Raw genomic sequence first — 27,033 nt, 5'->3', positions numbered from 1 at the left:
CACCTATCCAGAAATTTAAATATCACTTCAAAAAGTAAATTACCTATTCAAGGGGAAATATGTGCTTGTGTTTTACTTTTTGCAGGTAAATTGAAGGTTTGCAGTGTCTTATAGACCGTGGGTTAAAATACATTACTTTGCACTCTGATAGTAGTCTCTCGCAACACTGACCAGCGTGTCTCATAAACAGTTAAGCAGATTGGTGTTCTCCTAGATACCCCCTAATGGGAGTATATGACGGGAGGCTGCCAAAATTCCGAGTGATTTAAACTTGCAAATAACTTAAGATTTTGGACTATTTAAACTTAAAATTTTGAATCATTTAAAATTACAAAAAAAAATTCAAAATTGGCCTTTTTTTTCCGACCTAGCCTTCTAAGGTTTGAATATCCTCCTAGCGTTTAAAATTAATTCAAATTTGACCATTTCGAACTTAGGCTTCTAGGATTTAAAATTTATTCAAACTTAGGTTTTTTTTAAGTTTAGACTCTTAGGATTGAATCATTTGGATACGATAACTTGCAAAATGAATTAAATATGAAACTGGGGCTAAGTTACATAAATGTCATTTCCAAATACCAAAATAAAGGCTTCACAATCCAATTTCATCACCGAATTCACAATATCACCTGCCAGCGAACAAAAGGCTATTCATTTTTAAGACAAAATTAAATTGTGTAGCCCAAAATCACAATATTTTGCAAACATTTCAAGTTCAAAATGACTTTAAAGTGTGCAAGCTTTTAAGGCTACATTGTAAATCAAATGAAATATAAGAGGGTGCTTTTAAGACTTATAAGACAAATGGATTACAGTTTTTTATTGTAATCCAGGTGTCCTAAACCAATTCTTCGTGAAATTGCATCCATCTTCGACCATCGTCTTTGTATTGTCATGGTAAGCTTGTGAATCACATATGCAAGTCACGATATACAAGTAAAATATTTGGCGTGAAAGAGATTTTGAATTGTAACGGATGGCGGGTGCGAGCTTCACAGAGCATAAGTACCTGACCAAGAAGTGCAGCAACATTATTCTGGTCTTCATTCAAAGCAATACTGAATTGGCTAGATGCCTGTGCGAGATCACCTTTGGCGACACAAAGCTGGCCTGCATGAACAAGTCAAGACATAAAAACAACCGACGAGTACAAATAGTCCCTGCACCATAATCCCACTGATGATCACAAGAAAGAACCTTCAAAAACTTCAATAATATGCGAAGGATAGCAGGAAGAGAAGACAATGCTGGTGATAAAAAGTTCATACACATGCCTTTCCAATTAGTGTCATAATTTTGATATCACTCAAAAGAAAACAGAAAGGAAGGTTACCGTCATAAGAAATATCAAAACATAGGAAAGCTAGCAAGAAAACAATTGAGATTAGATGAATCTGTATGAAAAGTACATTCAAGTTTTACAAATATGATTTAAGCAAAACAACGGGAATGAAAGAACAAAGATTCACAAAGGGAACCCCAACTAGTTTGGGATAGTCTATGATGATCACGGTAAACCTAATTTGAAACAGAATTCTGACAAATCATTTCAAATGATATTTATTTCATAAGAACGACACTAAACAATATGAGGAACCCAGCAAATAAGATGCTTTAATCAAACGAAATATAGATTCATATTACAGTAGAAAGCATAACAAAATTACGTAACATCAAATTCCAAAATTTCCATACCGTGCCATCTGGACCACTTGTATGGTGTAAATTGAATAACAAAATTGTGTGTGTACCATTAAAAACAGGATTAAAATAAATTAAAATGATCATAGCATGCGCATGTTACTACTTATTGGAAAGAATGAAAAGATTACCTTATAGATCATGGTAAAAGTTCATGTCACCATAGTACTAACGATATATTAAAGTGGTGTAAATGACTCCTGGAGGTGGCACATGTCTGTTCATATGAGTGACGAGAGGCATAAGGAATTAAGTTTAAATTTCAATTTAAATATACCTAAATCCATTTCTACCTCAACAACCATGTCATTCACTGGAAATTTAAATCTGCAACCAATTTATGCACCAAACAGGTACAACATGACAAATGGCAATAACTTTAATTTGAATTCAAATCAACCTCACCAATAGATAACTGCCTATCATATAATATATGCTATATTATCTAGAACTGAAATCAAATTCATTAATTGATGCTTCAGCCTGCCTCTGGATATTTTTAACACAAACCGCCTCACAAAATTCAATGCTTAATTCTGATCGCTCTCGCAACACGAGACTCTGAAAGTGGTTCTTATCACTATCTGAGAATTAATTTAGCAAAAGTCATGTTTAACCGCATTCTCTAAATTTGGAAAACAGGAAGCCAAGGGCCATATAATATAAAGACTAATTCTCAAGTAGTTTTTCCCAGAGAAAATGATCATATATCCCGTGAAGGAAATATTTAATTTGGCAAAAATAAATGCTTCAAGGAATGTGATAACCCATGTACTCTCAGAATAATGATATATGATATAAGCAAAGCTCGGGAAATAAGTTTCTTGAATATTTAATTCAGCCTTCCTCAGTATAAGCGGGATTATTGCAGATTATAAAAAGTGAAACTAAAAGGGGCTAATCAAGTGATACCTACCTTTTCCGATCCAAGTGGAAGGCTCGTGAACATCAATCCTTGATGCTCGATTGTAATATTGAGTTGCTAAAACAAAATTATCATCCCTCTCCCGTTGCTTTGTCTCAATCTTTCCTAAATAAGTATGGTAAGCTCCAAGAGCATTCAGGATAGCAATCCGTTCATACCGAACATCAGCATAGTATTCATCTATTTCTGGACAATATTCACAATTTCTTATGTCATGCAATGTACATAAATATTATTGCATAATATGTTGGAGCTATGTAGGTTGATGAATCATAGTCAAACGGAAAAAATATGGAATATCCAGAAAACATATACCAGGACTAGACCCTTCCTCCAAAATTTGTCTGAACTGCTCAATTTTTCCTTGCTTAAAGTATTCCCTCTGTACAAACAAAATAGAAAAAATGAAAAGCTGACTGCTAAATAAAATGGGAAATTACAACATTTAAATTTAGATAACGACAGAAAAAATAAATAAATAAATGAATGAATGAATGAAAACAAGCTGTCAAAAGGCAATAACTCAAAACATAATGAAAAGTTAATTGTGATGAGTATATCTTGGTACAATACTTATCAAGCAATAAATAACATAAATCCTTATGACTTATAAGGAGAAACATGGATAAGATACAATCCAATGAATCACTAATCACAAAAAAAAAAGCCATGTCATAATAACAATTACGGAATGAGATACAAGAAGCCAAAAACAAATATGTTACATTGTTGTTTAGAAAAACTCACAACCATCCTAAAGGTTCATACCGTAAAAATTTAAGTTTGGAGGATCAGGTCTATAAAAGAAACTGTGAAACCAACGACTATTCCAAATATGCTAGTAGAAAGTCCAGCAAGCATGAAATTACAAACAACGCACAACATGATTGCAATGCCAACAGCAAGCCAACAACTAAAAGTAGATTTAAAAGACCCTACAATGAAAAGCAAAAGGATTTAATGGATGTGGGTATTTAGCTTACATTCATGATGCATGAATTGTATATATTGATCCAGAAAGCAAGCTTCTGCTGATGAGTAAGCTCAGAAACATCCACAGATGAGAGCTTCTTCAACAGTAATCTAAATCATAATTAAATCCCAATTAACTCAGTATCACTGTTAATATGAACTAATTCAGCTCACAAAACTTACTTCAATCTTTGTGTAAGAAACAATGAGTTTGAGATGAGATTTGGATCGATCGAGCTTGCTTCTAATTCATGGAGGTGTTGATATGGGCCTACATCCCTTCTCCCAAATTGTGAACAAATACTATAAGGATCTAGAGATCCTTGAATCCCTAAACCTTCAGAAGAGGCTGAAACAGAAGGAGAAAACTCGCTCTCCATCGCCATTGCGTTCTTCGCCAAGCTAATCCTTGAGAAAATACTCAAGAGACATCTCAAGATCTCCTCTGATAATTTGTTTGGTCCGCTGAGTTCCTTACAGGACTTTTTATCAGAGGGATTCTGAAAGGTGGGAACTTTTCTTACCTTATCAGCTGCTTGATTTTTTGGCTGGAAAGAGAGATTAGAGTAACAATTAGATTGTATATGTACAGAAAATCATTCTCCAGAGAAGAATCTAATGAATACTTAACCTGGTTCTCTTTTCCTCTATGTTCTTCAGACAGGGAAGAGTCGTGCTTCTTTGGAAGCCGGTTCTCTTTAACAACATAGATGGAAGGAAAATGGTGGTGGTTTCCGTCCAAAGATCGCCGCTTTGATGGCGACGGCGATGTGGTGCTGATCGCAGAAGCGTTCAGTCGAGATTGAGCTTTCTGTTGTTCTGATTGATCATAGAATGAATCCGATCCAGTTTCCTTCTTGTTTTTGGAAGTAGAGATAAAAATGGCTTCTTGGTAGAGATCTTGTCGAAAAGTTACCACCTTTTCTTCAAGCCGAATCACCTCCTCCTCCAACACAGCTACTTCAGCAAGAAGCTCGAGTGTCTTGAGATACAGAGGAGATGGTAATAATTCAGAATAAATATCTCATGAGATAAAAATGAGAATGAATCTGTGAAATGTACTCACATATGAAGGGAGATAGGGAGGGAGGCGTGGGAGAGCACCTAAGGGTCTGGTAAAAGCTCTCTTTAATGCTCTGTGAACATTCTCTTCACGCCTGAGTTTTTTTGTCAGCTTATCAACCTGCAAGTTATGAAAATTTAAAAACAAAGGAAGAAGACATATAAGTATAGAGAGTGAGAAAGATAGAGGAGAGAAATCAAGTCGAAGAAGAATTACATCTTGTTGCAAAGCAATCTTTCTCTCTCTCCTCGACAGGCATTTTCCTGGTTCTTTTAATTTGATTTCCTCAGCCACCTCATTCGTTTTCTCCTTCTCCATCTCCTTCGCCAAACAGAGATTCAGAGGGAAATTAAGCATGATTCAATAACTTCTTTTTTGCTAATGCGACGGTAAAAATAAATCGTCGCCCGCTTCGGAAGAACGTTTTAATTTACACATAGATTTAAGTTTAGAAAAATATGAAATCAAACTGACCACATATTTTTCATAGTTTAAATGAAAGGGTGTTATACCTCAAATCTTGTATCTATCCCGAAGGACAAATACAAGACTTGAAGGTGAGGCTCGATCAAATAAACTAAGAAATATATGACATTCGTTTGGTCTGCGAAACCATTTTATTTGCCGACAAGTTCCTCTATTTAATATGAAGAATTAAATAGGGTTTAAATTAAGCTGGGTTCGGGAAAGCTTCCTATAAGAGCAAGCCTCTATGGTTAATTATATCTTAGATAACTGAAATCACCTAAGAATACTCTCGATAAGAATCAGAAAATATTACTTCATGAACTTCAAAAGGATAGGACTTTTCAACAAAATCGGACAAAGAACAAAACTTTTCAACAAAATCGGACAAAGATGTGTGAAAGGGGAATGGTTCAAATTTGGAACATTTTGTTGTAGAGTCCAAAGGAGGAAGAATTAGGGCATGCCAGAGATCCGAAGGAGAACCTCAGCGACTTCCCAGTCTACTCTATGGTTTGACTTCAGTTTCGATGAGAAATTATTCAAATGTTTGATCATGTCAATTTTATTTAATTAGGGCTTACATTTATGTGAGACGATCACACAAATAGCCTGGAAGATATGAGGATTTAGGTCGTGACGAACGACAACCTCAGAATCCTAAAACAAGTTAGGGCTTAGAGTACACAGTAGAGTTGTACAAATGCCTAAAGAAAGGTTGAGAATTTATGTTGCACTAGGCAAACAACCTCAAAATCCTATTGCTTGGTGTTTTAATTTCTAAGGAATGGTTTAGTTGATGTAGACGTGTTCTGCTGTTGAAAATGGTCGTGTTGCCCACAACGCTAGCTCTAAGCTCCTTGTCGTAGCACCTTTGAGTTCGACGTACATGCAATTGTTGAGTCAACGATCTGCTACCGGGCACCCCCTATAAAACCAACTACTGTCCGCCTATACTAAGGTATGATGTGCAAGAGAAACAGTACCATGAATGGCGAAAAAAAGCAGTATATATGAAAGCAGTAGGACATGCAACAGTTGTACAGTATATAGAATAACAGTAGAGTGTGTAGTACAGGACAAACAGTAGAGTTTATGGTGAAAAAGAACAGTACAACATACGGTGTAAAAAAAAGTAGAATGTATGACAGGAAAGCGGCTGTAAGAAAGTAACATGTTGTAAACACGAAGCAAACATGTATACCTAGGAGGTCTATTATTCCTTTAAATGTAATTGATGTGGCAGTTATAAGTAGAGCAATGGAATTTAAGGAACGAGCTAGCATGCATCATACAGGCAAAAGTGAATCAACAAAGGAAACGTCACCTGGAAAACTCGAGGAAAATCGACAAATAATCAATGACGGAAAACTCAAGAAAATCGGTGAGTAATAATCTAAGTAAAACTGTCAAAAAAACCTCAAAAAAAATTCCCGGAGAAAAGACCACGAGTGTTTTATCTAAAAATTCCAATAAAACGTATGAAAAAGTCCGAAAAGAGGGGACCGTAAGCACTCGGGTCGGGGCTAGGCTCAAATATATATTTGTACTCGAGGGTCGTTGAAGGCTACTCGGTCACCCGGATGTATAAAGTCCACCACTCGACTAGAAGGGTGTCCTACTGAACCTAACTTAGGAGGGTACTCCTTAGCCCAAAACAGGTAATCAACATGTAGAGTTGTATCAATTTTGTTTGTAGCGAAAAATATAACTTTGTTTGAAAAATGTGTATATGTTCTTATCAAATCTATTCTAATCAATTTTGAAACGTATAGTTGTCTACGAGTCGATCACGCTGTCGGACGTAGAACCGCCAAAAAGGATTACTTTCAAGTTGACCAAGTTAAGGATGGCTCATTAAAAGTCCAATGTTGTCACCCTAACTATAGCTTATAGAAAGATTTTGAAATTGACATGAGAATGTATTAATGTATTTCCAGATAGTATTTGTACCTGTGGATAAGGCAAATAATGATGATAATGATGATATGATTTAAGAGTAAGAGTATGTGGAATTACAAAGGTCATTAGAGAAAATGAAAATCTAATTGAATCACCTTCTGATTAAAATCATAACAAACAATTTAATCCTAGTCAAATTGTTTAATAAATCATCATCATTAAAGCAACCTTTATGAATTCTCATTTCACACTCCTATCTTACTGTTGCCGACAATGTTAACCATATTTCTTGCAAATTATTTTAAATAAATAATATTCATATTATCATAGATCTACCATTTTTCTTTCCAAGCTATGCACGCTAAGATTGTCTATCCATCTAATGGGTATAAATGATACCATTCTTTGTAAATGTCCAAATAACAGCTCTATTTGCAAATATCTTATATTTATTATATGCCACTCCAATTGTCTTTTAAAGTAATCATTACTTAATTTATTTTTTCTACTATTTCAAAACATCAACCTCAACAATATCATTTCCACTGCACATAACTTAATAATCAATGACCATTCTATTACACAACACTTGATTCCATACAGCATAATTTACTTACAATTTTAATTTTACAAAACTTACCCTTAAATTTCTATGATAGCATAAAATCAAATAAAAATATAAAGAACATATCCATTTTGTACCACTTAACCTTAACCCTGGAAAATAAATACACATCCATATCCTCGTGATTAATATATCAAAAATACTTTGACATATAACACACAGGTATCACTTAATCTTCATATAGCATTATATGATAATTTTAACAAATCACACTAAAATTGCAGACATATACTTAAACCTTTTTTGTATCATTTCTAGAACATTTGCATTTTAAAAATTGTACCCATCAATCCAAATTTTTAACTATTTTGTTAGATGTCTCGAAAACTAAAACTATGTCATAGACAACAGGAATAAACCGAAATTCCTCATCTTGAATCTCCTTAGTTTAGGGTTTTTATAAATAATATTAAAAAAAAATGAACTCAATGTTGATCCGTTATATAATCCTACTATTATTAAAAAAATTATTTGATTGCCCACAATTATAATTATTATTTAGTGCTATATCATACATATCTGTAATAAAATTCAAAAAACCTTTGAATATCATTTTTCATTTTTAATCAAAACCAAACAAACAAATATAATACTGAATCATATACAATATTTTGACTAAAACTCAATGAAGTTCCTTGCTCTACCCGTTATAATTTTAAAAAATAAAAATCCCTTTCATAATAAAATTCTAGCATAAAACCAAATTAATTCTCCAAACATGACATTATTTATCTAATTAATGATTTGCTCTATCCAAGTTACAGTTCAATGTAATTCGGACCAAGATCAACAATTCATTTCAATTTGAGGCCGGTCAATAAAATTAAGCTCCAAAACACCTCTGAAAATTTCCACATTACTTGAGCTAGAATATCATTTGCCTTTATTTTTTTACTTCTAACACCGGCATCAACTGTGTCCAAAAGGTTCACAAAAACTAAATGGTACAGGAAAATAGGTGTAGACCACATTATGCTTCCGCACAACGCCATTAGTTGCATCAATGCAAATTTATCATGTGACATACATTATTTCACGCTAGCCAGAGCAAGACTGCAAATTTAAATTGTGAGTGCATAAAAGTTCCTCAACATGGATAATTTCCTAAAAACTTTGTTCAAATTGAATGAAAAGATTCTTACGTCTGATACCAAATTTTCATGAAGGCGGTTCTAAGTTAATCATGCATGCAACTAACAGCCGCAGTAACTAAAACAAGGGGGGGGGGGGGGGGGCGTTAAGTAAATAAACATGGGTGAGGTTTTAAGAAATAGGAAAATTACATATTAAGGAAAAGGGATTCTAAAAAGGAACCACACCGCAATGATAAGCCAGAGGTCCAGAGGGGCTTGCTCCGCCTTGAGGATGTCCACTATGTCGGAGGCATCACGTGGAAGCTGATCGAGGACAACCCTCACCTCTTCCTCCGAGTTCTGAACAGGTATGTAAACGCATGCCGACATGTTCTTCGGCGACCTAGGGTTCCAGGAATCTTTTTCGTTGCTGCCAATCAAATATTTGAAACACAGTTGCAGGGCTTATGCATCATAAATCCAGCCAGATCGTCAAAATATGCCAGAGAAAGCCCTACTCACTGCAAAATCCCGTTTTTATTTCCGTTGTGAGTATTAAACCTCGGAAAGAATAACCGTCGATGCCTGCGCCTGCAAGCTCCCCTGTCAAGTTCCGCGCACCTTTTTCGTGGAGGGTTTCACGCGAGTGAGGAAGGGGAGAAAGACAAGCGGTTTGGTCGACTGGGTGAGTTATTAATGGTAGGTTTATAATTTTGGCTTTCGAGTTAATTTTAATAATTTATACTAATTAATGAATTAAAAATAAATAGAAGTTGTCTAATATAAAATTATATTATTTGTGATTTAATTTGATTATATATATAATTTTTCTTTAATTAGATTTATATATTTTTATTAAAGATTAATTTAAAATATATGTGATTTTAAGAACAATTTAAGTAGTCTAATAAAAAATTTATAAAAATTAATTTTATCAATGATAAATATTTTTTGGGGGGATTAATAATATATATTACTTAATTTAAAATATGTACTTAAAAAAATTAATAGTTTTTTTTTTAAAAAAAAATTGACTCAAATATAATTTTTTAGTTAATTAACTAGGTAAATTTCTAGCAAAAGATTGATTGATATATTATTTATTCTAATTATGGTTTGATTGAGCTTATTAAAATTTATATTGGCTAGCTTAATATGATAAAGTTGTTAATTGTTTGAACTAAAATTATTCAGCTTTATACAAATAGAATAGGAAACCCTCATGTAAGTAGTCATGAAATTTTTTGAATGATAAATTCTCAACCCTTTCTCCTCTCAATGTCTTAAACCACTTTCTCCTCGCAACGGCTTTTAAATATTTGATGACCTCAAAGCATGTACAATGATTCAACGATAAAACTTAATGATAGATTATCTTTGTATTTGGCTAGTTGTTCTAACTTTATGATATTATTTTTTAGTCATTTGAATTTAAATATTTGAATTATAATTTGAATTCACATAATAACATTAAACATCACATCAATTATTATAAACAACTAAACCATTTTCGAGCTTTGAAAGAGCCGTTTTTGAATCTTTCTTGAACCATCTTCGAATGTTGTTTGAATTATGGCTAAAGATGGATCAAGCAATGTTTGCATAAAGTTCGAGCTAGGTACAGTCGAGATTTAAACAATAAGCAAATAAGGTTGAAAGATTTAATCATGCGTCAAAAAAATTTTGAAAAGTATAAATATTGTACGAAAAAGGATTGAATTATATTTTTTTTCGCCATCTTTTTTAAAACCGACACATCTATTGAAGTCACGTACATAAGTACACATAAGCATGATGGAGAAAAGTGTTTGGTAGTTTAGGACAAATGACCTCCTTGTTAAGGCCGAGCTCACCCTTTATTAGTTCTTCAAATGTTATGAGCTGTAATTCTCTCATACCTTAAGTTAGTAATTGTTATGACAATAATTGATGATGATAAAAATGTGAGCCACTCCATTATGTTCAACATTGAATGCAATGAAATCATCTTTAACGCACTGAATTTGTGTTGATCAATGCATAAGAATTAGAGAATATCAGCCTTATAAATAATTGAATAAGATGAGCAGCATGACTGGGCTATAGATAAATTCTTGAGTGGAGAAAAAAATTTTTAAATTCAAAACTAAAAATTGCATTCTAAAGTACATCGAGAGGCTTGACCTCATCTTTAACAAGATTAATAACCCCTTATAGTCTTTTCATAGTCTTTGGGACTTGTTCATATTATAGGATCTCTTGATACGGTCTTTTAAGTAATTTATTATTGACAGTATCATCTGTCTAATTATAGAAGCTTGAGCTTAGTAACACTTTTGTTTTTGGTGAAGCCGTTGGAACTCGTAAAGACTTTGGTTTTTAAGTGAAATCGTAGGAACCCCTAACATATTATGGTGCTAGACTAATCATATGAGTACAATTTGGTTTTAATTAAAAAAAATATATACTTATAGTTCATCAAATGAAGTTAGGAACCCCTAACAATTTTATTTTTATTTCTATTTTTTTAGCCATAAGAATATAAAACCACTTTATAAATCCTTATGATTCTTTTTAATTAGACTAAATCTACCTTAACATAAAAGCTTTTCTATGAGCTTAAGAGACCACTCACTCATTATAGGTTGGTATTTGCTTCATTAGATAAACCATAACTCTATCATAACCAAAATCAAAGTTGGAAGCTAGCTCAAATTGAACCAAAACAAGTCAAACAAAACTAAAAAAAGTTAATGATATTGAGACTAAGAACATAAGATGAACTCTTAGAATGCTTAAAATCATGTTTAGTCAACCTTATTTGACTACCTAAACTATTAAATGGACTATTTAGGATCATTAAGCCAAAACCAATTTTTTATCTATGCTTATAATTTTAAAAAAACTCAATCTAATTGCATGAAATTAATAATCATGCTTAACCCAAATTTAAGCCATTTAACCTTTGGGCAACCCATTTTGACACTCAAATGAAATAAATTATTCTTTTCATGAATTTGATTTTAATGAAGTTAATAAGTTAAGAAAAACACTAAAAAGCATACTTGAATGAAATTTAAATCTTTAAAATCTCGACTAGCTTAATTTGACCAAATAATCTAATTGGACCCAAAAATTTTGTTTTAAAATAAATCAAACCAAATGAACAAGATTTGATTCTAAATAGAAATAACGAGCTCAACGAGTGCTTTAAATCAATTCAAAACCACTCATGAATATGGTCAAAATTATGATGATTAAATGACCTGTTATGTGACCCATTAAAGATTCTTAGAGAACTAATTAGGTTTATATTTAAACGAGGAAGTTTTAAATGAACCTAAAGAATCATAAGCATCACATTGAACTCCCACTAAATCCTAGAAATCCAATCCAAAAAAATTAGAGTTGTGAGCCATTAATAACCAATCATTAGACTCAAATGCACCCAATTTTGACCAAGTACTTAATATAGATTTTAAGTCATCGACCCAAACCAATTACTCGGAGCACACCGAAATGTGGGATCAATCAAACATATTCAAAACATAAGCATGGAGCTTCTCTGAATGCATCTCCAAGGACTAGCTGCTGAGCCCACCATCCCAGGATGGAATGCATGATGTTTTCCAACATCAATCACTACCATGATTTAAATTTATTTTATTTCACTTTTAATCAAAAACAAAAAAAATGATAAATTGTATTTATTTTATGCCTAAGAAAATTAAAATATTTTAAATACAATACATTTTCCATTATATTGACTTATTTTTCCATTATATTGACTTATTTAAAAAAAAAAAAACAAAACACTCCTAAATAAGTCCCTATTTGGTAGGCAAGACATGAATAAGGAAATGTAAGAAGTAAGCAGCATTTGGCTCACTCTCTCTCTTGTTGAATCCATTAAGAGTTGTCGGCTTTTCACAATTGTCTGAATGTATTCTCCTTGTTCTACCAATAGATGCAAATCATATGCTACAATTTTTAGGACAATTCATTTTCTATGAAAAATTACTTTCCCTCTTTGTATTTATTTATTTGATTCGCAACAATACTCTCATGCATCTATCACTACCCTTTAATTGATGGAAGGGCAGAAATGAATAGCCGACAAAAATTAAATAGAAAAATGGGGACCAAAAGTTATCCTTAGTTGAATTTGAAGCAACCTCGGGTGATTACAATCAAATGGCATCAGTATAATATGATCCCGACCGTAGCCTATAAGTTCCCCAAAAAATTTTTGTCATTTGAATTGTGAACCATACGAGTCAAGTTGATTTGCATAAAATATTTTGTTAGCTAAGGTCAACTTAAATTTATTTTTACAAACAAACACTCACCCAGACCAATAAGAATCTGTGGATGACGCAACTAATTGGTGCTGACAAAAATACACATTAGTTAAGTTAGATAAATTACCTCTAACTAAGTTGATCAGGGACCGCGATGGTTCAGGATGACGAAACTATGAGATCTTAATTGGGCTTTATTATTTCCCCCATTGTTTGCTTTAAACTTCGAGTGATAAATTTTACAACTTAAAACCTTATGTTTACTACTACTATATGTAAAATATTTAGTGCTTAGTGACTAACCTTAATCAAAAGTACTCTTCTGTTATTAGGATGAGTAATTAATCATAGAAGTTTGCACCCATGGGAAACCTTGAACCTCAGATCAAAAAGGTCATTACAAAATGAGGGCAAATTCTCTAAGTAATATCCTATCTACTTTTCAATCTATCTTATAAAAATTTAACTCTCACAGCTCTCAAAATATCACTTTGCCCTTTGTTACCCTAACCTCTCCTACGTTTGACCCAGGGGGACTATTTGCCACCTTAAGAAAAGAGGCTGGTTCCGCCGTTGGAAGCTAGAGGATCAGAATTTTCAGAGCCCACAAATGCATATGATTGGGTGACGATTATGTCAATGTCCATTAAAAAAAACACACACATAACATAACACTATATAAAGTAGAAATAAGGTCACATGAAATGGTCCAATCTGAGCATAAAAAGTAGCATTGAGTACAGTCTATTATAAATAAACAATACTTGGATCATAAACTGATATAGATATACAGTATACATCTTATCATATAAATCTTAAGGCCCAAGAAAACTATCACCAATAACATTTCATTCATCCAAATTCACTGCTAAATAATCATTTATCAAAGAACAATAAATATAATCATATATTTTTTTTCACTCACTCAAAATCTAGAATTCCTTAGGAAACACAATATCACAACGGTTAAATAAATAGGTTCTGATTCACTTCCATGGCATATTAGCCAGGCTTTGTTGTTGATTGTTATTGCCATTAGCACTCCGGTTCGCAGGGCTGCCGGGGCCGCCGCCGGATGACTCGCTCACCGTGCCCTGTGATGCGGGGCTTAAGGGGTTTGGCAATCCAACTGGAGCAGGTTTTACAGGAGCGGAAGCGATGTCTGCTGGGATGGTATGTTCCGGTTCTTTTCTCCCACCATCTGCAATGAAGCTACCCACAACCACCTGTAAACAAAAGAATTAAGATTTTTTTTTTGTTTTAATTTAATATATATTATGTTTTGATGGTTCAATCAACAGGAAAACTAAATAAAACATAGAATTTAATAGATAATAAAGACTCAGTGGCATGTGTATCATCAAAAATACTACTTTTTGCCATCTGAACAATAGAAAGAATGCAGTCCTACAACAAAACAGTGACTTTCACAAAAAACAATTCTAATTCAAAGGAAAGAAGGTGTAGAGATGGATTTAAATAGGAAACAAGAGGAGAGCTGGCCTATTACTTTCAGAAGTAACTTCTGTCTAGACAGTTAAGTGGACCTTTTCAAAATGAAGGAGAAGAAACAGAAACAAAACTCCTTCCAAGTGACAGAGATTAGAATCCAACCCAAGCCAGACCCACCTTCAACCCGCCGACTCAATTCTGACCGGTCTAACCCGCTTAACATAAGCCGTAAAAGCTATTTGGGTCCATGTTGGATTAATTTTGAGTCAATCTTGAGTTAATTTAGTGTTGACGGGTCAATTTCAATTTTTGGGTTGGTGGAACAACCTGAACCCAACCAAAAATATTACATGGGTTAGCACTCCTAACCCAAACCTGACCCAAAAATTATAAGGGTCAACCCGAACGCGGGATCAAAACATTGCATCGGCTATTCATCAACCTTCATCTTTTTCGCATGAACACTGCAACGAGATTAATTACTTACATGCATGATAATAGCATAAGAAAAACAGACCTGAACGGGCGATGCAGCAGTCAGAAGTCCGGCAACTCCGCCGCCCAATACACGGCCGTCAGAACCAGCTAATGATACACTCAGTCCACCGGTTCGACTCCGCTGACCATCACTCTCAGACAGCAAAAATGAACCAGAAAGTGATAAGATTTCAAAGCGGCCCTGTAAATTAACAGGCCGAAAGATTTGTCATACAAAATTTTCAAAAATCATCAACAACAGATTGTAGGCTTGAATGGAGGGGTTCAATTTTGTAAATGGCAGATTAAAAAAAATACAATTACACATAAATTGCAAATAAAACAGCGAGTTTCACTTTCTTTCAAGATATCGTAAACAAAAATGAAGAAAAAAATCAGAAGCAAATAAAATATAACAATAGCAAAAAGAAGGCATAACAAACAAAATATTAACTTCCGCTATATAATGTAATGAATTATAATTCCTTATTTACTTATTATTGAGCACCCAAAAATTGCTCACAAATCAGCCCAAATTAAGATAAGAAATAAAAGATTTACAAGGATGTCACTAGTTAAAGATATATCAAAAGTTAGTACTAAGAGATTAACCATAAATGATGCGTAATATGTTAATCCAACAATGTTGGAAGGGAGTTGAAGGTTGAATAACTCATAAAGTATGATTACATGTTAGCGAGAAAATAGGGAAATTTCTCGTAATAAAAGGAGAAATTAAAAGAAAATTTGAGGTTAATAAGGTATAAAAGAGAGAACTTGTATAAAATTAATCATCTCTGAGGACATCATAAGGCTTGTTAAATTTAGAAGAAAAAAAATTTATTATTTTTGAGAAAATAAAATTTGGACTACTATGATGCATGCCTTGGAATGAAAGGATCATTGCTTTATTTACTTGTGATGAAAGGACTTGAAAGTTGGTTTGCTTGTAAATGTTATACAATTAGTTTCAACCAATTAAATAATAATCAGACATCAATGAAAGATAAAATAATATTTTGAGAAATAACATAAAATTGAAGAACAGTTTCATGTAAATATGTGCAATCAATAGGATTTGTTTTGTAAAAGAAGAAATGCTAAAGAGTGACATGAACAGAATGATTTCAAAAATTATGCAAGTACCCAATAATGAATTTGATTTTACACCGCAAAAAGATTAACATGAATATTTTCATTTACTAGATAAATATAGCGAATGAAGTTCCCACCAATATAGGATCGAGGGAGGGATTGATACACACCGCTTTGCCTTTGATAACGCCCGAGTGCGCTAAAGAAAATTTAATCACCACTCTAAACTGATCCACCTTTTCTTCTTTTTGGATAAAGCAATAAGTGGAAAGTATAGATAACTAAAACACTATTTATATGATTTTATTTATCTCGAAAAGGTATTAAGTACCAAAGGAACTAATTTGATGGCAATTATTTAGGAACAAAATTTCTATAAAAAGTATGTTGAAATTATTAAAGACATGCACGATGAAACAATGGTTCATAGTTAAATATAATAACAAGAGTTCTCAAATTACAACAAAAAATTAATACTTATATTAGTCGAGAAAATTTTGAAACCCGACGTTAGAATAATTTTTTTTAGAATTTTTACAAAAAAAATTAAATACAACGAGCGACACTAGTCCTAAAGATGCAAACAAAGATATCCAAAGTGAATTACTTTAATGCATGCGATGTGCAAATGACAATAAATTATAGATGAGACATGCAAAAGCAAATAAAATGATCGAATTATGGAAACATTTCTTAAAAAAAAGGTTTGAGATCAATAAAATGAAAATTGAGAAAGCAAATTTATAAAGCAAAATGAATGCTATCAAAAAAGTTAAAAATTTTCAAAGAAATGCTAGCAATGAAGTTGGACATTTAAAATTGAGAGATATCTCAGGAATCCAAACAACAATAACAACAACAACAACAAGCCTTTACCCCACTAAGTGGGGTTGGCTACATGAATCATTTTTCTCCATTGCAACCTATTGAGTGTCAAATTTCATTCAATTCTAATAAATTAAGATCCTTTTTATACAATATGCCCAAGTCTTTCTAGGCCTACCTCTGCCTTTCTACCTCTGCCTTTCTCTTTCTAGGCCTACCTCTGCCTTTCTTAACATAAGTCGAATCTAAAGTATCTACTCTCCTAACCGGATCGTCAGATGGTCAATATTTAATGTGACAAAACCATCTAAGACGACTCTCTCTAATTTTGTCTGCCAGCTACACCAACGCTATCATGGATATATTCATTTTTTCACATTTTGTCTCTATTATGTGTCAAGCCACTCATTCACCTAAGCATTCTCATCTCGGCAACACTTAACTTTGTTTTATGCTAGTTTTATGGTAGTTTTATAAACCTCTAATCATATTAACCACACAATGTAGAATAGTTTGTTAGGTAATAAGGAAATCACTGGTGATCAACTTGATTATGGCAAAAACAAGAATTTTAAGATGGATTTTGCTAAAATAAAAAGATGGAAAGAAAACTTTTTAAATACAAAAACAATGCAAATAAACTAAACATGTTTCGGCACTAGAAAAATAGCAAAGTACGCACGCATCAATAAAACTATTATTGGAATTAATCTATAAAATATAATGTATAAGTAAAAAAAAGACTAGAAAAATAAAAAAAGCAATAAGATAATAGTTAATGCCCCGTGTAAGCACTCAATAGGAGTGATTCTAAAGAAAAACTCATAAAGACAAGCCAAAATAGTTAGAATAAAGCTAATCCTTATATTGTTAATGATGATAGTCCCATTGTAACATAAATTCCTTTTAAAGATAATAAATTTCATAATGATTGGCATGTCAACTTCATGATTTGCCTTGTGATACTGAGTTAAATTACATAAATTAGCTTTAATATCATAATGCACAGAATATTTTCATACTTTTTCCTCTATATAAACCTTGACATACCAACCAGAGGTGAATATAATTTGTATCGAAGTTTCACAATAATTGAAGACAAAACAGTATGTTTGCTTTATAGATAGATTGTAAATGGCATAACATTAAATAAAATTGCACATATGTTTAGCCTAATTATTGCATTTCACCATTCCATGGCTCTGTAATTAAATCGATTTTAATTGATTTTCATTATTCAGAAAAATAGGGGCACTTACATACAAACCACCCAGTTCTTATGTATTTAATATCTAACACTTATATTTTGCTTTTACATTTATACCACCTAAATCTTACATATCACATAAAAAATACCACCATTTTAACTTTTAAAAAGTGAAATACATGTTTTCATGCATAGGTTAAAGGAGGCGTGTATGCAAAAATTGAAGTTTAGGTGTTAGATATGTAAACACATAAGAATTGAGTGACGTGTATTTAAATCTTAAATAAATAAATAAATAAATAAAAAACTGAAGGCTCAATCAAAGAAGAATGCTCCATGTTCAGCCGAAGGAGCAAATTCAATGTCTCACTCCAGCCAGTGATTAAACACGATGAGGAGGATCAAGGGTGAGCAACAAAAACAAACGAAAACATTTATGTCCTAAAGACTAGCATTGTTCATGCACTGAAAAAAAGTGAATTTTTAAGTTAGTTGACTATAATTTTCAAAGACTTGATTTTCATATTATTGGAGAAGAATTCATAACATTACAGACCTCGTAAGTAACCGTGCCACCCGAAGTTGCGGCTTGACGAAGAGTCACATTTGATATAGCACCATTTGCGGAAAGAATGCACACTGCACGAGGTCCATGGTGCGAAAATGACATGATCTTTGATGAAACATCCTAGAAAAGTCAAACATTATGGGCGAGAAAATAAATAAATATTTCTTTTAGTTTTTTGCATCAAGAAAATGAATGAACTTGCCTAAAGAACAGTCTCCGTGTTAGTTAAACTTCAAAGAAAGCTATGTTAAAAAGAGATGAATAATGTTCTTTTAAGCAAAACAAATAGAACATGTTATATTCACAAAAGATTCATGAAGCTCAATAAGAAGATAGGTAGTCATTCCATTACAAATTAACCCGCACTTTTAAAATTAAACCCTGTATTAATCTATAGCATTTTTATAATTAAACCTTGTATTAATCTATAGTATTTAAGAAAAAGTCCATCTAAAGACGATTAAATAAAATATAAACATTTGAATGGACATTCAATCAACTAATTAAAAAAAATAATAGGGAACTTCAATCAATATCAAATGAAGCATGCTTAAAGAATTAACAAAAAAATAGCAAAAAATAAACTTCAAATTCAAAGGAAACTAGGAATTATTCAGGTGTCATCATATCATATCTCTTAATGCAAATCAAAGTTCCACTTATCTTCATTCTTCCACTTATATATCATGCCGCGTTGTGCCGAAATCAATTATAATAGATCGAGGGGAAACATAAAAGAAAAGATGGACATTTACATACATACCACCCAATTTTTTTGTATTTACATATCTAACACCTAATTCAAATTTTTATATTCATAACACCCAATTATATTCATAACACTATATTCATAACACCCAAATCTATCATATCACATAAAAAATACCACTATTTTAACTTTTAAAAAGTTAAACACACCTTTTCATGCATTGGTAAGGTGGAATATTTAAAAAATTGAAGTTTAGGAGTTAGATATGTAAACCCAGGATTTAAGTAGTATTTATGTAAATCTTCTAAGACAATAATATAACCATTACCATCACAACCATCACCAGCCATAAAACAATTCTAGAATCATTTAAGTGATTCAAAGCAAAAATGGACAATATTTAACCAACATATAATACCAAAAGATCCAACAACCAAAGCTCAAATATTGTGAATTCTTCTTTCTCCCTCCTCTAATGCGTCCCACAATCACTCTATCATCCCTAATGACCTATAATCTTTTCTCAACAAGACAGTCTGCACTTTAACTTAAGATTAAATCCCTTATTGGGTGACGCATGCTGCAACAATCAATCATTAGAATACAATATTGGAAAATTACATGAAATTCTTATCTATTTACATATCTAACAACCAAAGTTTGATATTTACGCATATAATCCCTTGGTGTCATAAACCTATGAATGAACAGATTCATTTCAATTCTAAAAAGACAATGATGAAGGTATTTATGATGTGATGTTAAAGATTTAAATGGTATGCATGTAAATATGAATGTTTAGTTGTTTGATATGTAAATACATAAAAATTGTGTGGTATGTATGTAAATGCCCCTAAAATACAGTTTGCGAGACTGCTCTAGAGAAATTGTTGAGGAAAGCAACAAAACAATCTATGCTAGAAAAAATAGTTTAGTATTGCTCAAAAATTTCCATCAAAGCATTTATATCCAACCCGTTCCAATATGGATCATCATCTTAGGCATTTTTACACCAAAATAAACTAGGAAAATTTACAGGCAACAACAACAACAACAACAACAACAAGCCTTTATCCCACCAAGTGGGGTCTGCTAAATGAATCTTTTTTCTCCATTACATCCTGTTGAATGTCATAATTTCATTTAATTCTAATAAATTAAGATCATTTTTTATACAATATGCTAAGATCTTTCTAGGTCTACCCTACCTTTCTTAACATAAGTTGAACCTAAAACAACTACTCTCCTAACCGGATCATCAGATGGTCGACATTTAATGTGACTAAACCATCTAATTCGGCTCTCTCTAATTTTGTCAGCCATAGGAGCTACACCAACCCTATCCCGGATATATTCATTTTGCATCTTTTCTCTAAGTGTAAAGCCACTCATCCACCTACGCATTCTCAACTCCGCAACACTTAATTTTGTGCTTCTCTTTTAAAGGTCAACATTCTACGGCATACAACATTATAGGTCTCACCACTCTTATAAAATTTTCCTTTCAGTCTAAGCGGTACTTTTCTATCACACAATAGACACAATAGGCCTGAAGCATTCCTCCACTTCAATCAACCAACTTGAATTCTACTAATAACATCCCCATCTATATCACCATCACTTTGAACAATAGACCCGAAATATTTGAAGCGTTCACACCTTTTAATAATATGATTACCCATAGTTACAACTCTGTCCCTAGAGCTACTACTACTAAAATTACATTCCATATATTCAGTTTTAGTTCTACTCAAATGAAGGCCTTTAAACTCCAAAGTCGACTTTCATAATTCAAGTTTTTCTTGAGCTCTTTCTCTAGTCTTATCCACAAGAAGGATAAGAAGGATATCATCAACAAAAAACATGCACTAAGGTACATCCTCCTGTAAATGTTCAGTAAAAATCCATAACTAAAGCAAAAGGATTGGGCTTAAAGCCATTTCTTGATGTAATCCAATTGAAATAAGAAAATATTTGGTCAATCCTCCTGTTCGAACACAAGTAACAGATGTATTATACATATATTTAATGGCTTGAACGTAAATCATATCAACACCTTTGTTCTCTAAAACTCTCCAAAGGATATCTATTGGAACTTTATCGTAAGCTTTTTCTAAATCGATAAAAATCAAGTGTAGATCATCTTTATTCTCTCTGTACTTCTTCATCAAACCTCTCAATAAATGTATAGTTTCCATAGTAAACTTGTCTGACATAAATTCAAATTGATTGTGAGAAATCTTTGTAACACGTCTTAATCTATCTTCAATTATCCTCTCCCATAATTTTAAAGTATGACACATCAACTTAATTCCTCTACAATTTGCACACTCTTGTGCATCCTCTTTATTCTGAAAAATGGGGACCATAATACTCTTCCTCCACTCCTCAAACATCTTTTTAGTTTTTAAAATAATATTAAAGAGTTTAGTAAGCCAAGAAACACCCAAATTTCTAAATATTTCCACACTTCAATTGGAATATCATCAGGTCCTACTGACTTTTCACAGTTGATTTTCTTTAAAGCATTATGAACTCCTTTTTACTAATGTGGTGGTGAAAATGAAACATTTTATTATTATTAACGATATTAAGATTGCTATGTTAAATGATATTTTTAGAAACTTCATTGAAAAACTTATCAAAATAACTCACCCATATAAGTTAATATACTTTTCTAAGATAAAATATTTTTTTATTTTCATCTTTAATACACTTTACTTGAGTTAAATCATTATTTTTCCCTTTAATTGACTAGTTGATACATATATTTTTTGCCCTCTTTAGTATTTAATATATTATGCAGATCACTAAAACCAAAATTTTTAGCGTCACAGATTGTTCTCTCATATTACCTAAGAGTCATTTTATATTTTCTTAGTCCCCTAAGCTTTTACATTCAAACCAATTTTTATAACATAATTTATTATATTTTATCTTTTCTTGCACATTATTATTCCACTACCAACTATTTTTATTTATAGAAAATTTTACTTTTGATTCTCCAATTACATTTTTTTCCACTTGTTTAATAGTGTTTGTTACTTTATCCCATATAGAATTTGATTCTTCATGAACATCCCAAATATTCAAATCTTACAGTTTAAACATAAAATTAAGTTTATTTGTGTCTTTTAGGCGCCCCCATCTAATTCTATGACAACAATTCCCAGCATTCTTTCTTTTACAACTCTTTATTTTAAAATCCAAAACTAATAATCGACATCGAGTAATTAAATTCTTACTTAGAATGACCTTAAAATCTTTATAATCTCGATGATCGCATACCACAAAATTCTTACGTACTTGCATATTTAAAATATCTAGCACCCAAACTATGATATTTACATTTATAATACCTTGATGTTATAAATATAGATATGAAAAGACGTATATCAAATTTAAAAAGATAGTAATGGTAACATTTTTTAATGTGATGTTCATGATTTGAGTGTTATATGTATAAATATCAAATTTTGGGTGTTCAATACGTAAATAAATAAGAATTATGCGGTATGCATGTAAATCTTTCAGTAAAATATGGTAAAATCATAACCAAAAATAAAAAAAACAACTAAATTGAATCAAAGTGTAGCTAGAAACAACACTCGAATTATGAAATTGTTGACCTTAACGCACAAAATTTTGTGTTTCCTATAAATATCGACTTTCAAATTTGCATCAAGAAGCCAAATGTGCAACTTTAGTGCTAGATAATAAAAAAATATTAAAAAGATAAGAAAGGCTGTTAGCAATTCAAATAAGACTTCTGGCAGCTAATTGGCAATACCACAAAAAGTTGGGTTCTCAAATAGAAATCATTCAGAAGCTATGGATTGGATCTTCATCGAAGATGAAATATTGACATAATAGAAGATTGCAGCGAAGCAAGAAGATAGGGAGAAATTAGAGCTTGATATAGAGTTCGTAATTCCAAATCCTTTCTAGAAATCAATCAGAGATTAGAAAATTTAAAATCAGCTACATTTACTGCTGATCTTCTTTATGAATAGACAATATGTACCATCAAAGTAATTTTACCCAATAAGATGACCAATTAACAGTCCTAAGTTAAATTTCAAACGCGATGAGCAAAGAATGCATCCTTAGCATGAATGTAATCATATATGTTTATTAATTAAGACCATATTGTATAATTATAAGACATCAATAAACATCTACTACAAATAACAACGTAGAAATAACAAGCATTCAAAGATTACAAAATACATTCAAAAGATTCAAAGCAAAGATTCACCAAGGGCTGTTTGGTTCGCTGCAAGTGCATTGCACCTTTTGCTGGAGTTTCTGAAATTTGGGTGTTTGGTTGGATAAATTCATAATACAATATAAAATTACAATGCATTTGGAATTTATTCTCTAGTTCACTTTCAATGTATTTGGAATTCATTGGATTTGGGCAAATTTCAAAAATACTGCTTTACATAGATTGTTGCTCGTTGCTGCAGCCCGTGGCGGCTAATCTTTATCTGCTAATTGCTATCGCCCGACCGTCATGTATTTTGCATTAATTTCAATTATCTTCAATTAAACAAGAAAATATAAAGATTTGCATTAATTTTACAGCGAAACTAACATTTTCAAATTATTGCAAATACAATATATTACTTTTACATTGTATTCCTTTTTTAACAAACCAAGCAGCCCCTAACAAAGGTTTAGAAATTGCACAGCTAGTATATCATCAAAATTTTAAGATATATAACCATGGCATAATAATCCAAAACCTGCATTTTTATTATCGATGGATGCAATCAAGTAGAAAACAAGCATGTTCATTTTTTGCCCATCATAAAAGTTAGCTCCTTGCATGAGAAAATAAAAAACAGATATACCTCACCAGCTTTAACTGTGATTACATGAGGAGTAAACCCGATTCCACCCAATCCTGTAAGTAAAATTTTTCTTAGCATAGAAACAAAAAAAATTGTAAATAAAACAATTGAGAAGTAAATGAACATAATACAGCAACACGGATTAACAAAAATAAATAACTTGTAGTAATAGAACAAAACCAGTAAGACTAGACATAGAAGAAATTTGAATTTTATTTATTACTCAAACATAATAAATCCAGCAAAAATAAATACAATACTAGATAGATCCAAAACATATTTTAGAACACCCGTTTGGTTATATATACATATATATAGATATATATATATATATCTATATATATATATATATATATATATATTATTTATGTATATATATACAAGAAAAAATATAGAAAGATTTATATACATACCACTCAATTCTTATGTATTTACATATCTAACACCTAAACTTAAATTTTTACATACAAACCACCTTGCCTATGCAATAAAAGGTGTATTTCACTTTTTAAAAGTTAAAATACATGTATTTGTTATGTGATATGAAAGATTTGGGTGATAAAGCTGTAAATAGCAAAGTTTAGGTGTTAGATATGTAAATACATAGAAATTGAGCAGTATCTATGTAAATGCCACCAAATATATAATCATATGATAAAACAAACACAAATGGAACTAAAACTAGTAAATTGCTTCCGTACCAAAATCACCATTTTACACCTCTGTAACTTCTACAGCTACGGAAAAATATAGGCAGGCGAAAGAATCCGCAGCCCAATCGTCCAAGGTTAGGTTGAAGAACAATTTTTTTCATTAAAATTACAGATTATTCCAGCCGAATATTTTGAGATTTATCATTCACCATTTAATAATTAAAAAAAAAAGAATTTTTATGTAAGTAGATAAATGAGTGGATCTCCTAAATACCCGTTAGATCTTGGATGTCAAATCCTACAGCTAAGCTAACCACCACATCAACGGGCATATTGGTCATTCCACCTCTACTTTACTGTTGCATAGATTTCAGACAGAACAAAATAAGTACAAAAACTCATGATGGGAAGCTCTAGTCCAAACCCCCACCAAAAAGAGCAAGCTTTTCAAAACCTGAAAAAAAAAATTTTTGATCTTTACCTAAACCATCCATCTGAAGCTTCTTCCCATAACCAGACGCCCGTCCTTTCGACTTCTTCATATTCCCCAGCAGCAGTGAAGATGACCCCCGAGACCGAGGAGTTGCAGATGAGGTATAGGACAAAGAGAATCCAGTAGAAGCAGGTGATGACAATGGTGCGGCTGACTTCCCAACGGCCGGCTTCCCATCGCCGGCGTATTTCCTCGGCCGCCCACGCTTCCGCTTCACGGACTCCCCTGTGTTTACGGCCATAATCTGCGCTGCAGGTAACTCTGCTCCGCCTACCTGGTATGAAGCTGAAGAAGAAGCTGGCCTGAAGGCCGGCGGGCCGTCGCTGCTGTATGGCATTCGAATGCTCTGTGCCGCAGGCGTCGGCGATGTTGCCGGAGATTTCTGAACGCTGATGGTGAATGAGTCCCTATTGGGGATCATTGAAGGATCGGACCTCACCTCCATGCATGCAAAGTCGAGGTTTTTGGAGACTGTGACAGTGAGAAATAATGGAGATCGTTGAAGTCAGAAAAGAATGAATTGACAGAATAGTAGAAAGTTTTCGCCGCACGATCAGGGTTACTTCAGTGGTCGCGCAGATAGCGAAGTGAAAGAGATTTTAAATAGATCGAGCTCCAGGACAAGAGAATCCTCAAACCTAGAAAAGACCGAACTTGGTCAAAAGAAAACCCTAAACCCTATGTCTCAGAAATCTTTTCTATCCAGAATTTCGATGACGACAAATGAATATAACAGCAACAGCGTTGTGCTGAACGGAGCGGGAGGAAGAAACATTTAATAACCTGACGCCATGGATGAAACCCGATTAAGGAAATAAAAACCTAGTGAAAACGATCAAGAAGATCAAGCCACAGAAATTAAGATTCGAGTCCACAGATCCGAGCCCGCTAAAAAACCTATCTTCCCCTAATTTTCTCAGTGAATTAGCAAAAAACTACGATTTTCAGAAAGAGGACCGACAAATATGAAAAATACAGAAAAATTTAGGCTCCATGGCCGGAAGCAGAGATGCGGTTGCAAGGAGGGCTCCAGAAAAAATTCAGTACAGAAGAAAAAAGACGAAATTTGCCCTTTTAATTCTGCTGAACTTATTCAGCAGCGCATCAAAGATGGATTCTTAATCAGATTTACGGCCAAAAAGAAGATTTGTAAAAGGCAGAGCAAGGCCGCCCACCGAAATGCCTTTGCATTAAAAACTATAAAAAAATCTATTTCGAAATAAAAAAATGAAAACATTAGGTAGCAATGCACTTGCTGGATAGATTAGCATTGATTTTTAATTAATTTCTAGTTCAGCAGTTTTAATTATAATTATATTTTTTTTTAAGACAACCATCATGTTTTTCATTGCATCATTGCCCACGTCATGTTTTGTTTTACTCCAATTTGACATCCAAAACGCAAAAGAATTTTGTAGGAAAAAGGACTTTTTTAGTGGAAGCCATTTTTGGAGAGGAGGATTCTAGGTAGCCGTGGCAAATTCCCAAATTTGAAATCTGTAGCTTGCATGGGGCAGGGGGGCTGGCTATGGCAATTGGGATATCATGTAAATTCATAATTAATAAAATTTATGAGTATTAGAATTTGGAATTTATTTGACAACGTAATTATTGAATTTTGTTACATTTTTAAAAAATATTTACTTATTTATTTAATATTTTAAGATGTATGAGAGGATGAATTATTAAACC

At 32.5% G+C, this 27,033-nt stretch overlaps 2 protein-coding genes across 4 annotated transcripts in view; both read right to left on the bottom strand.

The window, feature by feature from the left end:
* The window catches only part of LOC110024047 (protein CTR9 homolog), a 92,752-nt gene extending 83,361 nt beyond the window's left edge, over positions 1-9,391 (bottom strand). The window contains exons 1-5 of one of the 3 annotated variants that reach the window (XM_020723775.1): positions 9,245-9,391; positions 8,973-9,156; positions 2,942-3,008; positions 2,618-2,812; positions 1,010-1,110 (exon numbers count right to left, since the gene is read on the bottom strand). In XM_020723775.1, the coding sequence (XP_020579434.1) occupies positions 1,010-1,110; positions 2,618-2,812; positions 2,942-3,008; positions 8,973-9,116 (507 nt within the window). In that variant the 5' untranslated portion in view covers positions 9,117-9,156; positions 9,245-9,391. Of the gene's footprint in view, positions 1-1,009; positions 1,111-2,617; positions 2,813-2,941; positions 3,009-8,972 lie in introns of all 3 variants that reach the window. The other 2 variants (XM_020723774.1, XM_020723776.1) reach the window with 2 other exon arrangements.
* Positions 9,392-13,807: 4,416 nt separating this feature from the next.
* LOC110024039 (AT-hook motif nuclear-localized protein 10-like) lies at positions 13,808-26,210 on the bottom strand. Its single transcript, XM_020723755.1, has 5 exons — positions 25,330-26,210; positions 24,196-24,248; positions 18,619-18,750; positions 14,976-15,137; positions 13,808-14,232 (listed from the first exon to the last, which is right to left on the bottom strand). The coding sequence occupies exons 1-5, from the start codon at positions 25,784-25,786 to the stop codon at positions 13,993-13,995; spliced, it is 1,044 nt and encodes a 347-aa protein (XP_020579414.1). The 5' UTR covers positions 25,787-26,210; the 3' UTR covers positions 13,808-13,992.
* Between the last annotated feature and the right edge of the window lie 823 nt (positions 26,211-27,033).

This window comes from Phalaenopsis equestris, unplaced genomic scaffold, assembly GCF_001263595.1.
Source record: "Phalaenopsis equestris unplaced genomic scaffold, ASM126359v1 Scaffold000240, whole genome shotgun sequence".
Classification (NCBI taxonomy): domain Eukaryota; kingdom Viridiplantae; phylum Streptophyta; class Magnoliopsida; order Asparagales; family Orchidaceae; genus Phalaenopsis; species Phalaenopsis equestris.
This window is presented reverse-complemented; position numbering and strand designations above follow the sequence as displayed.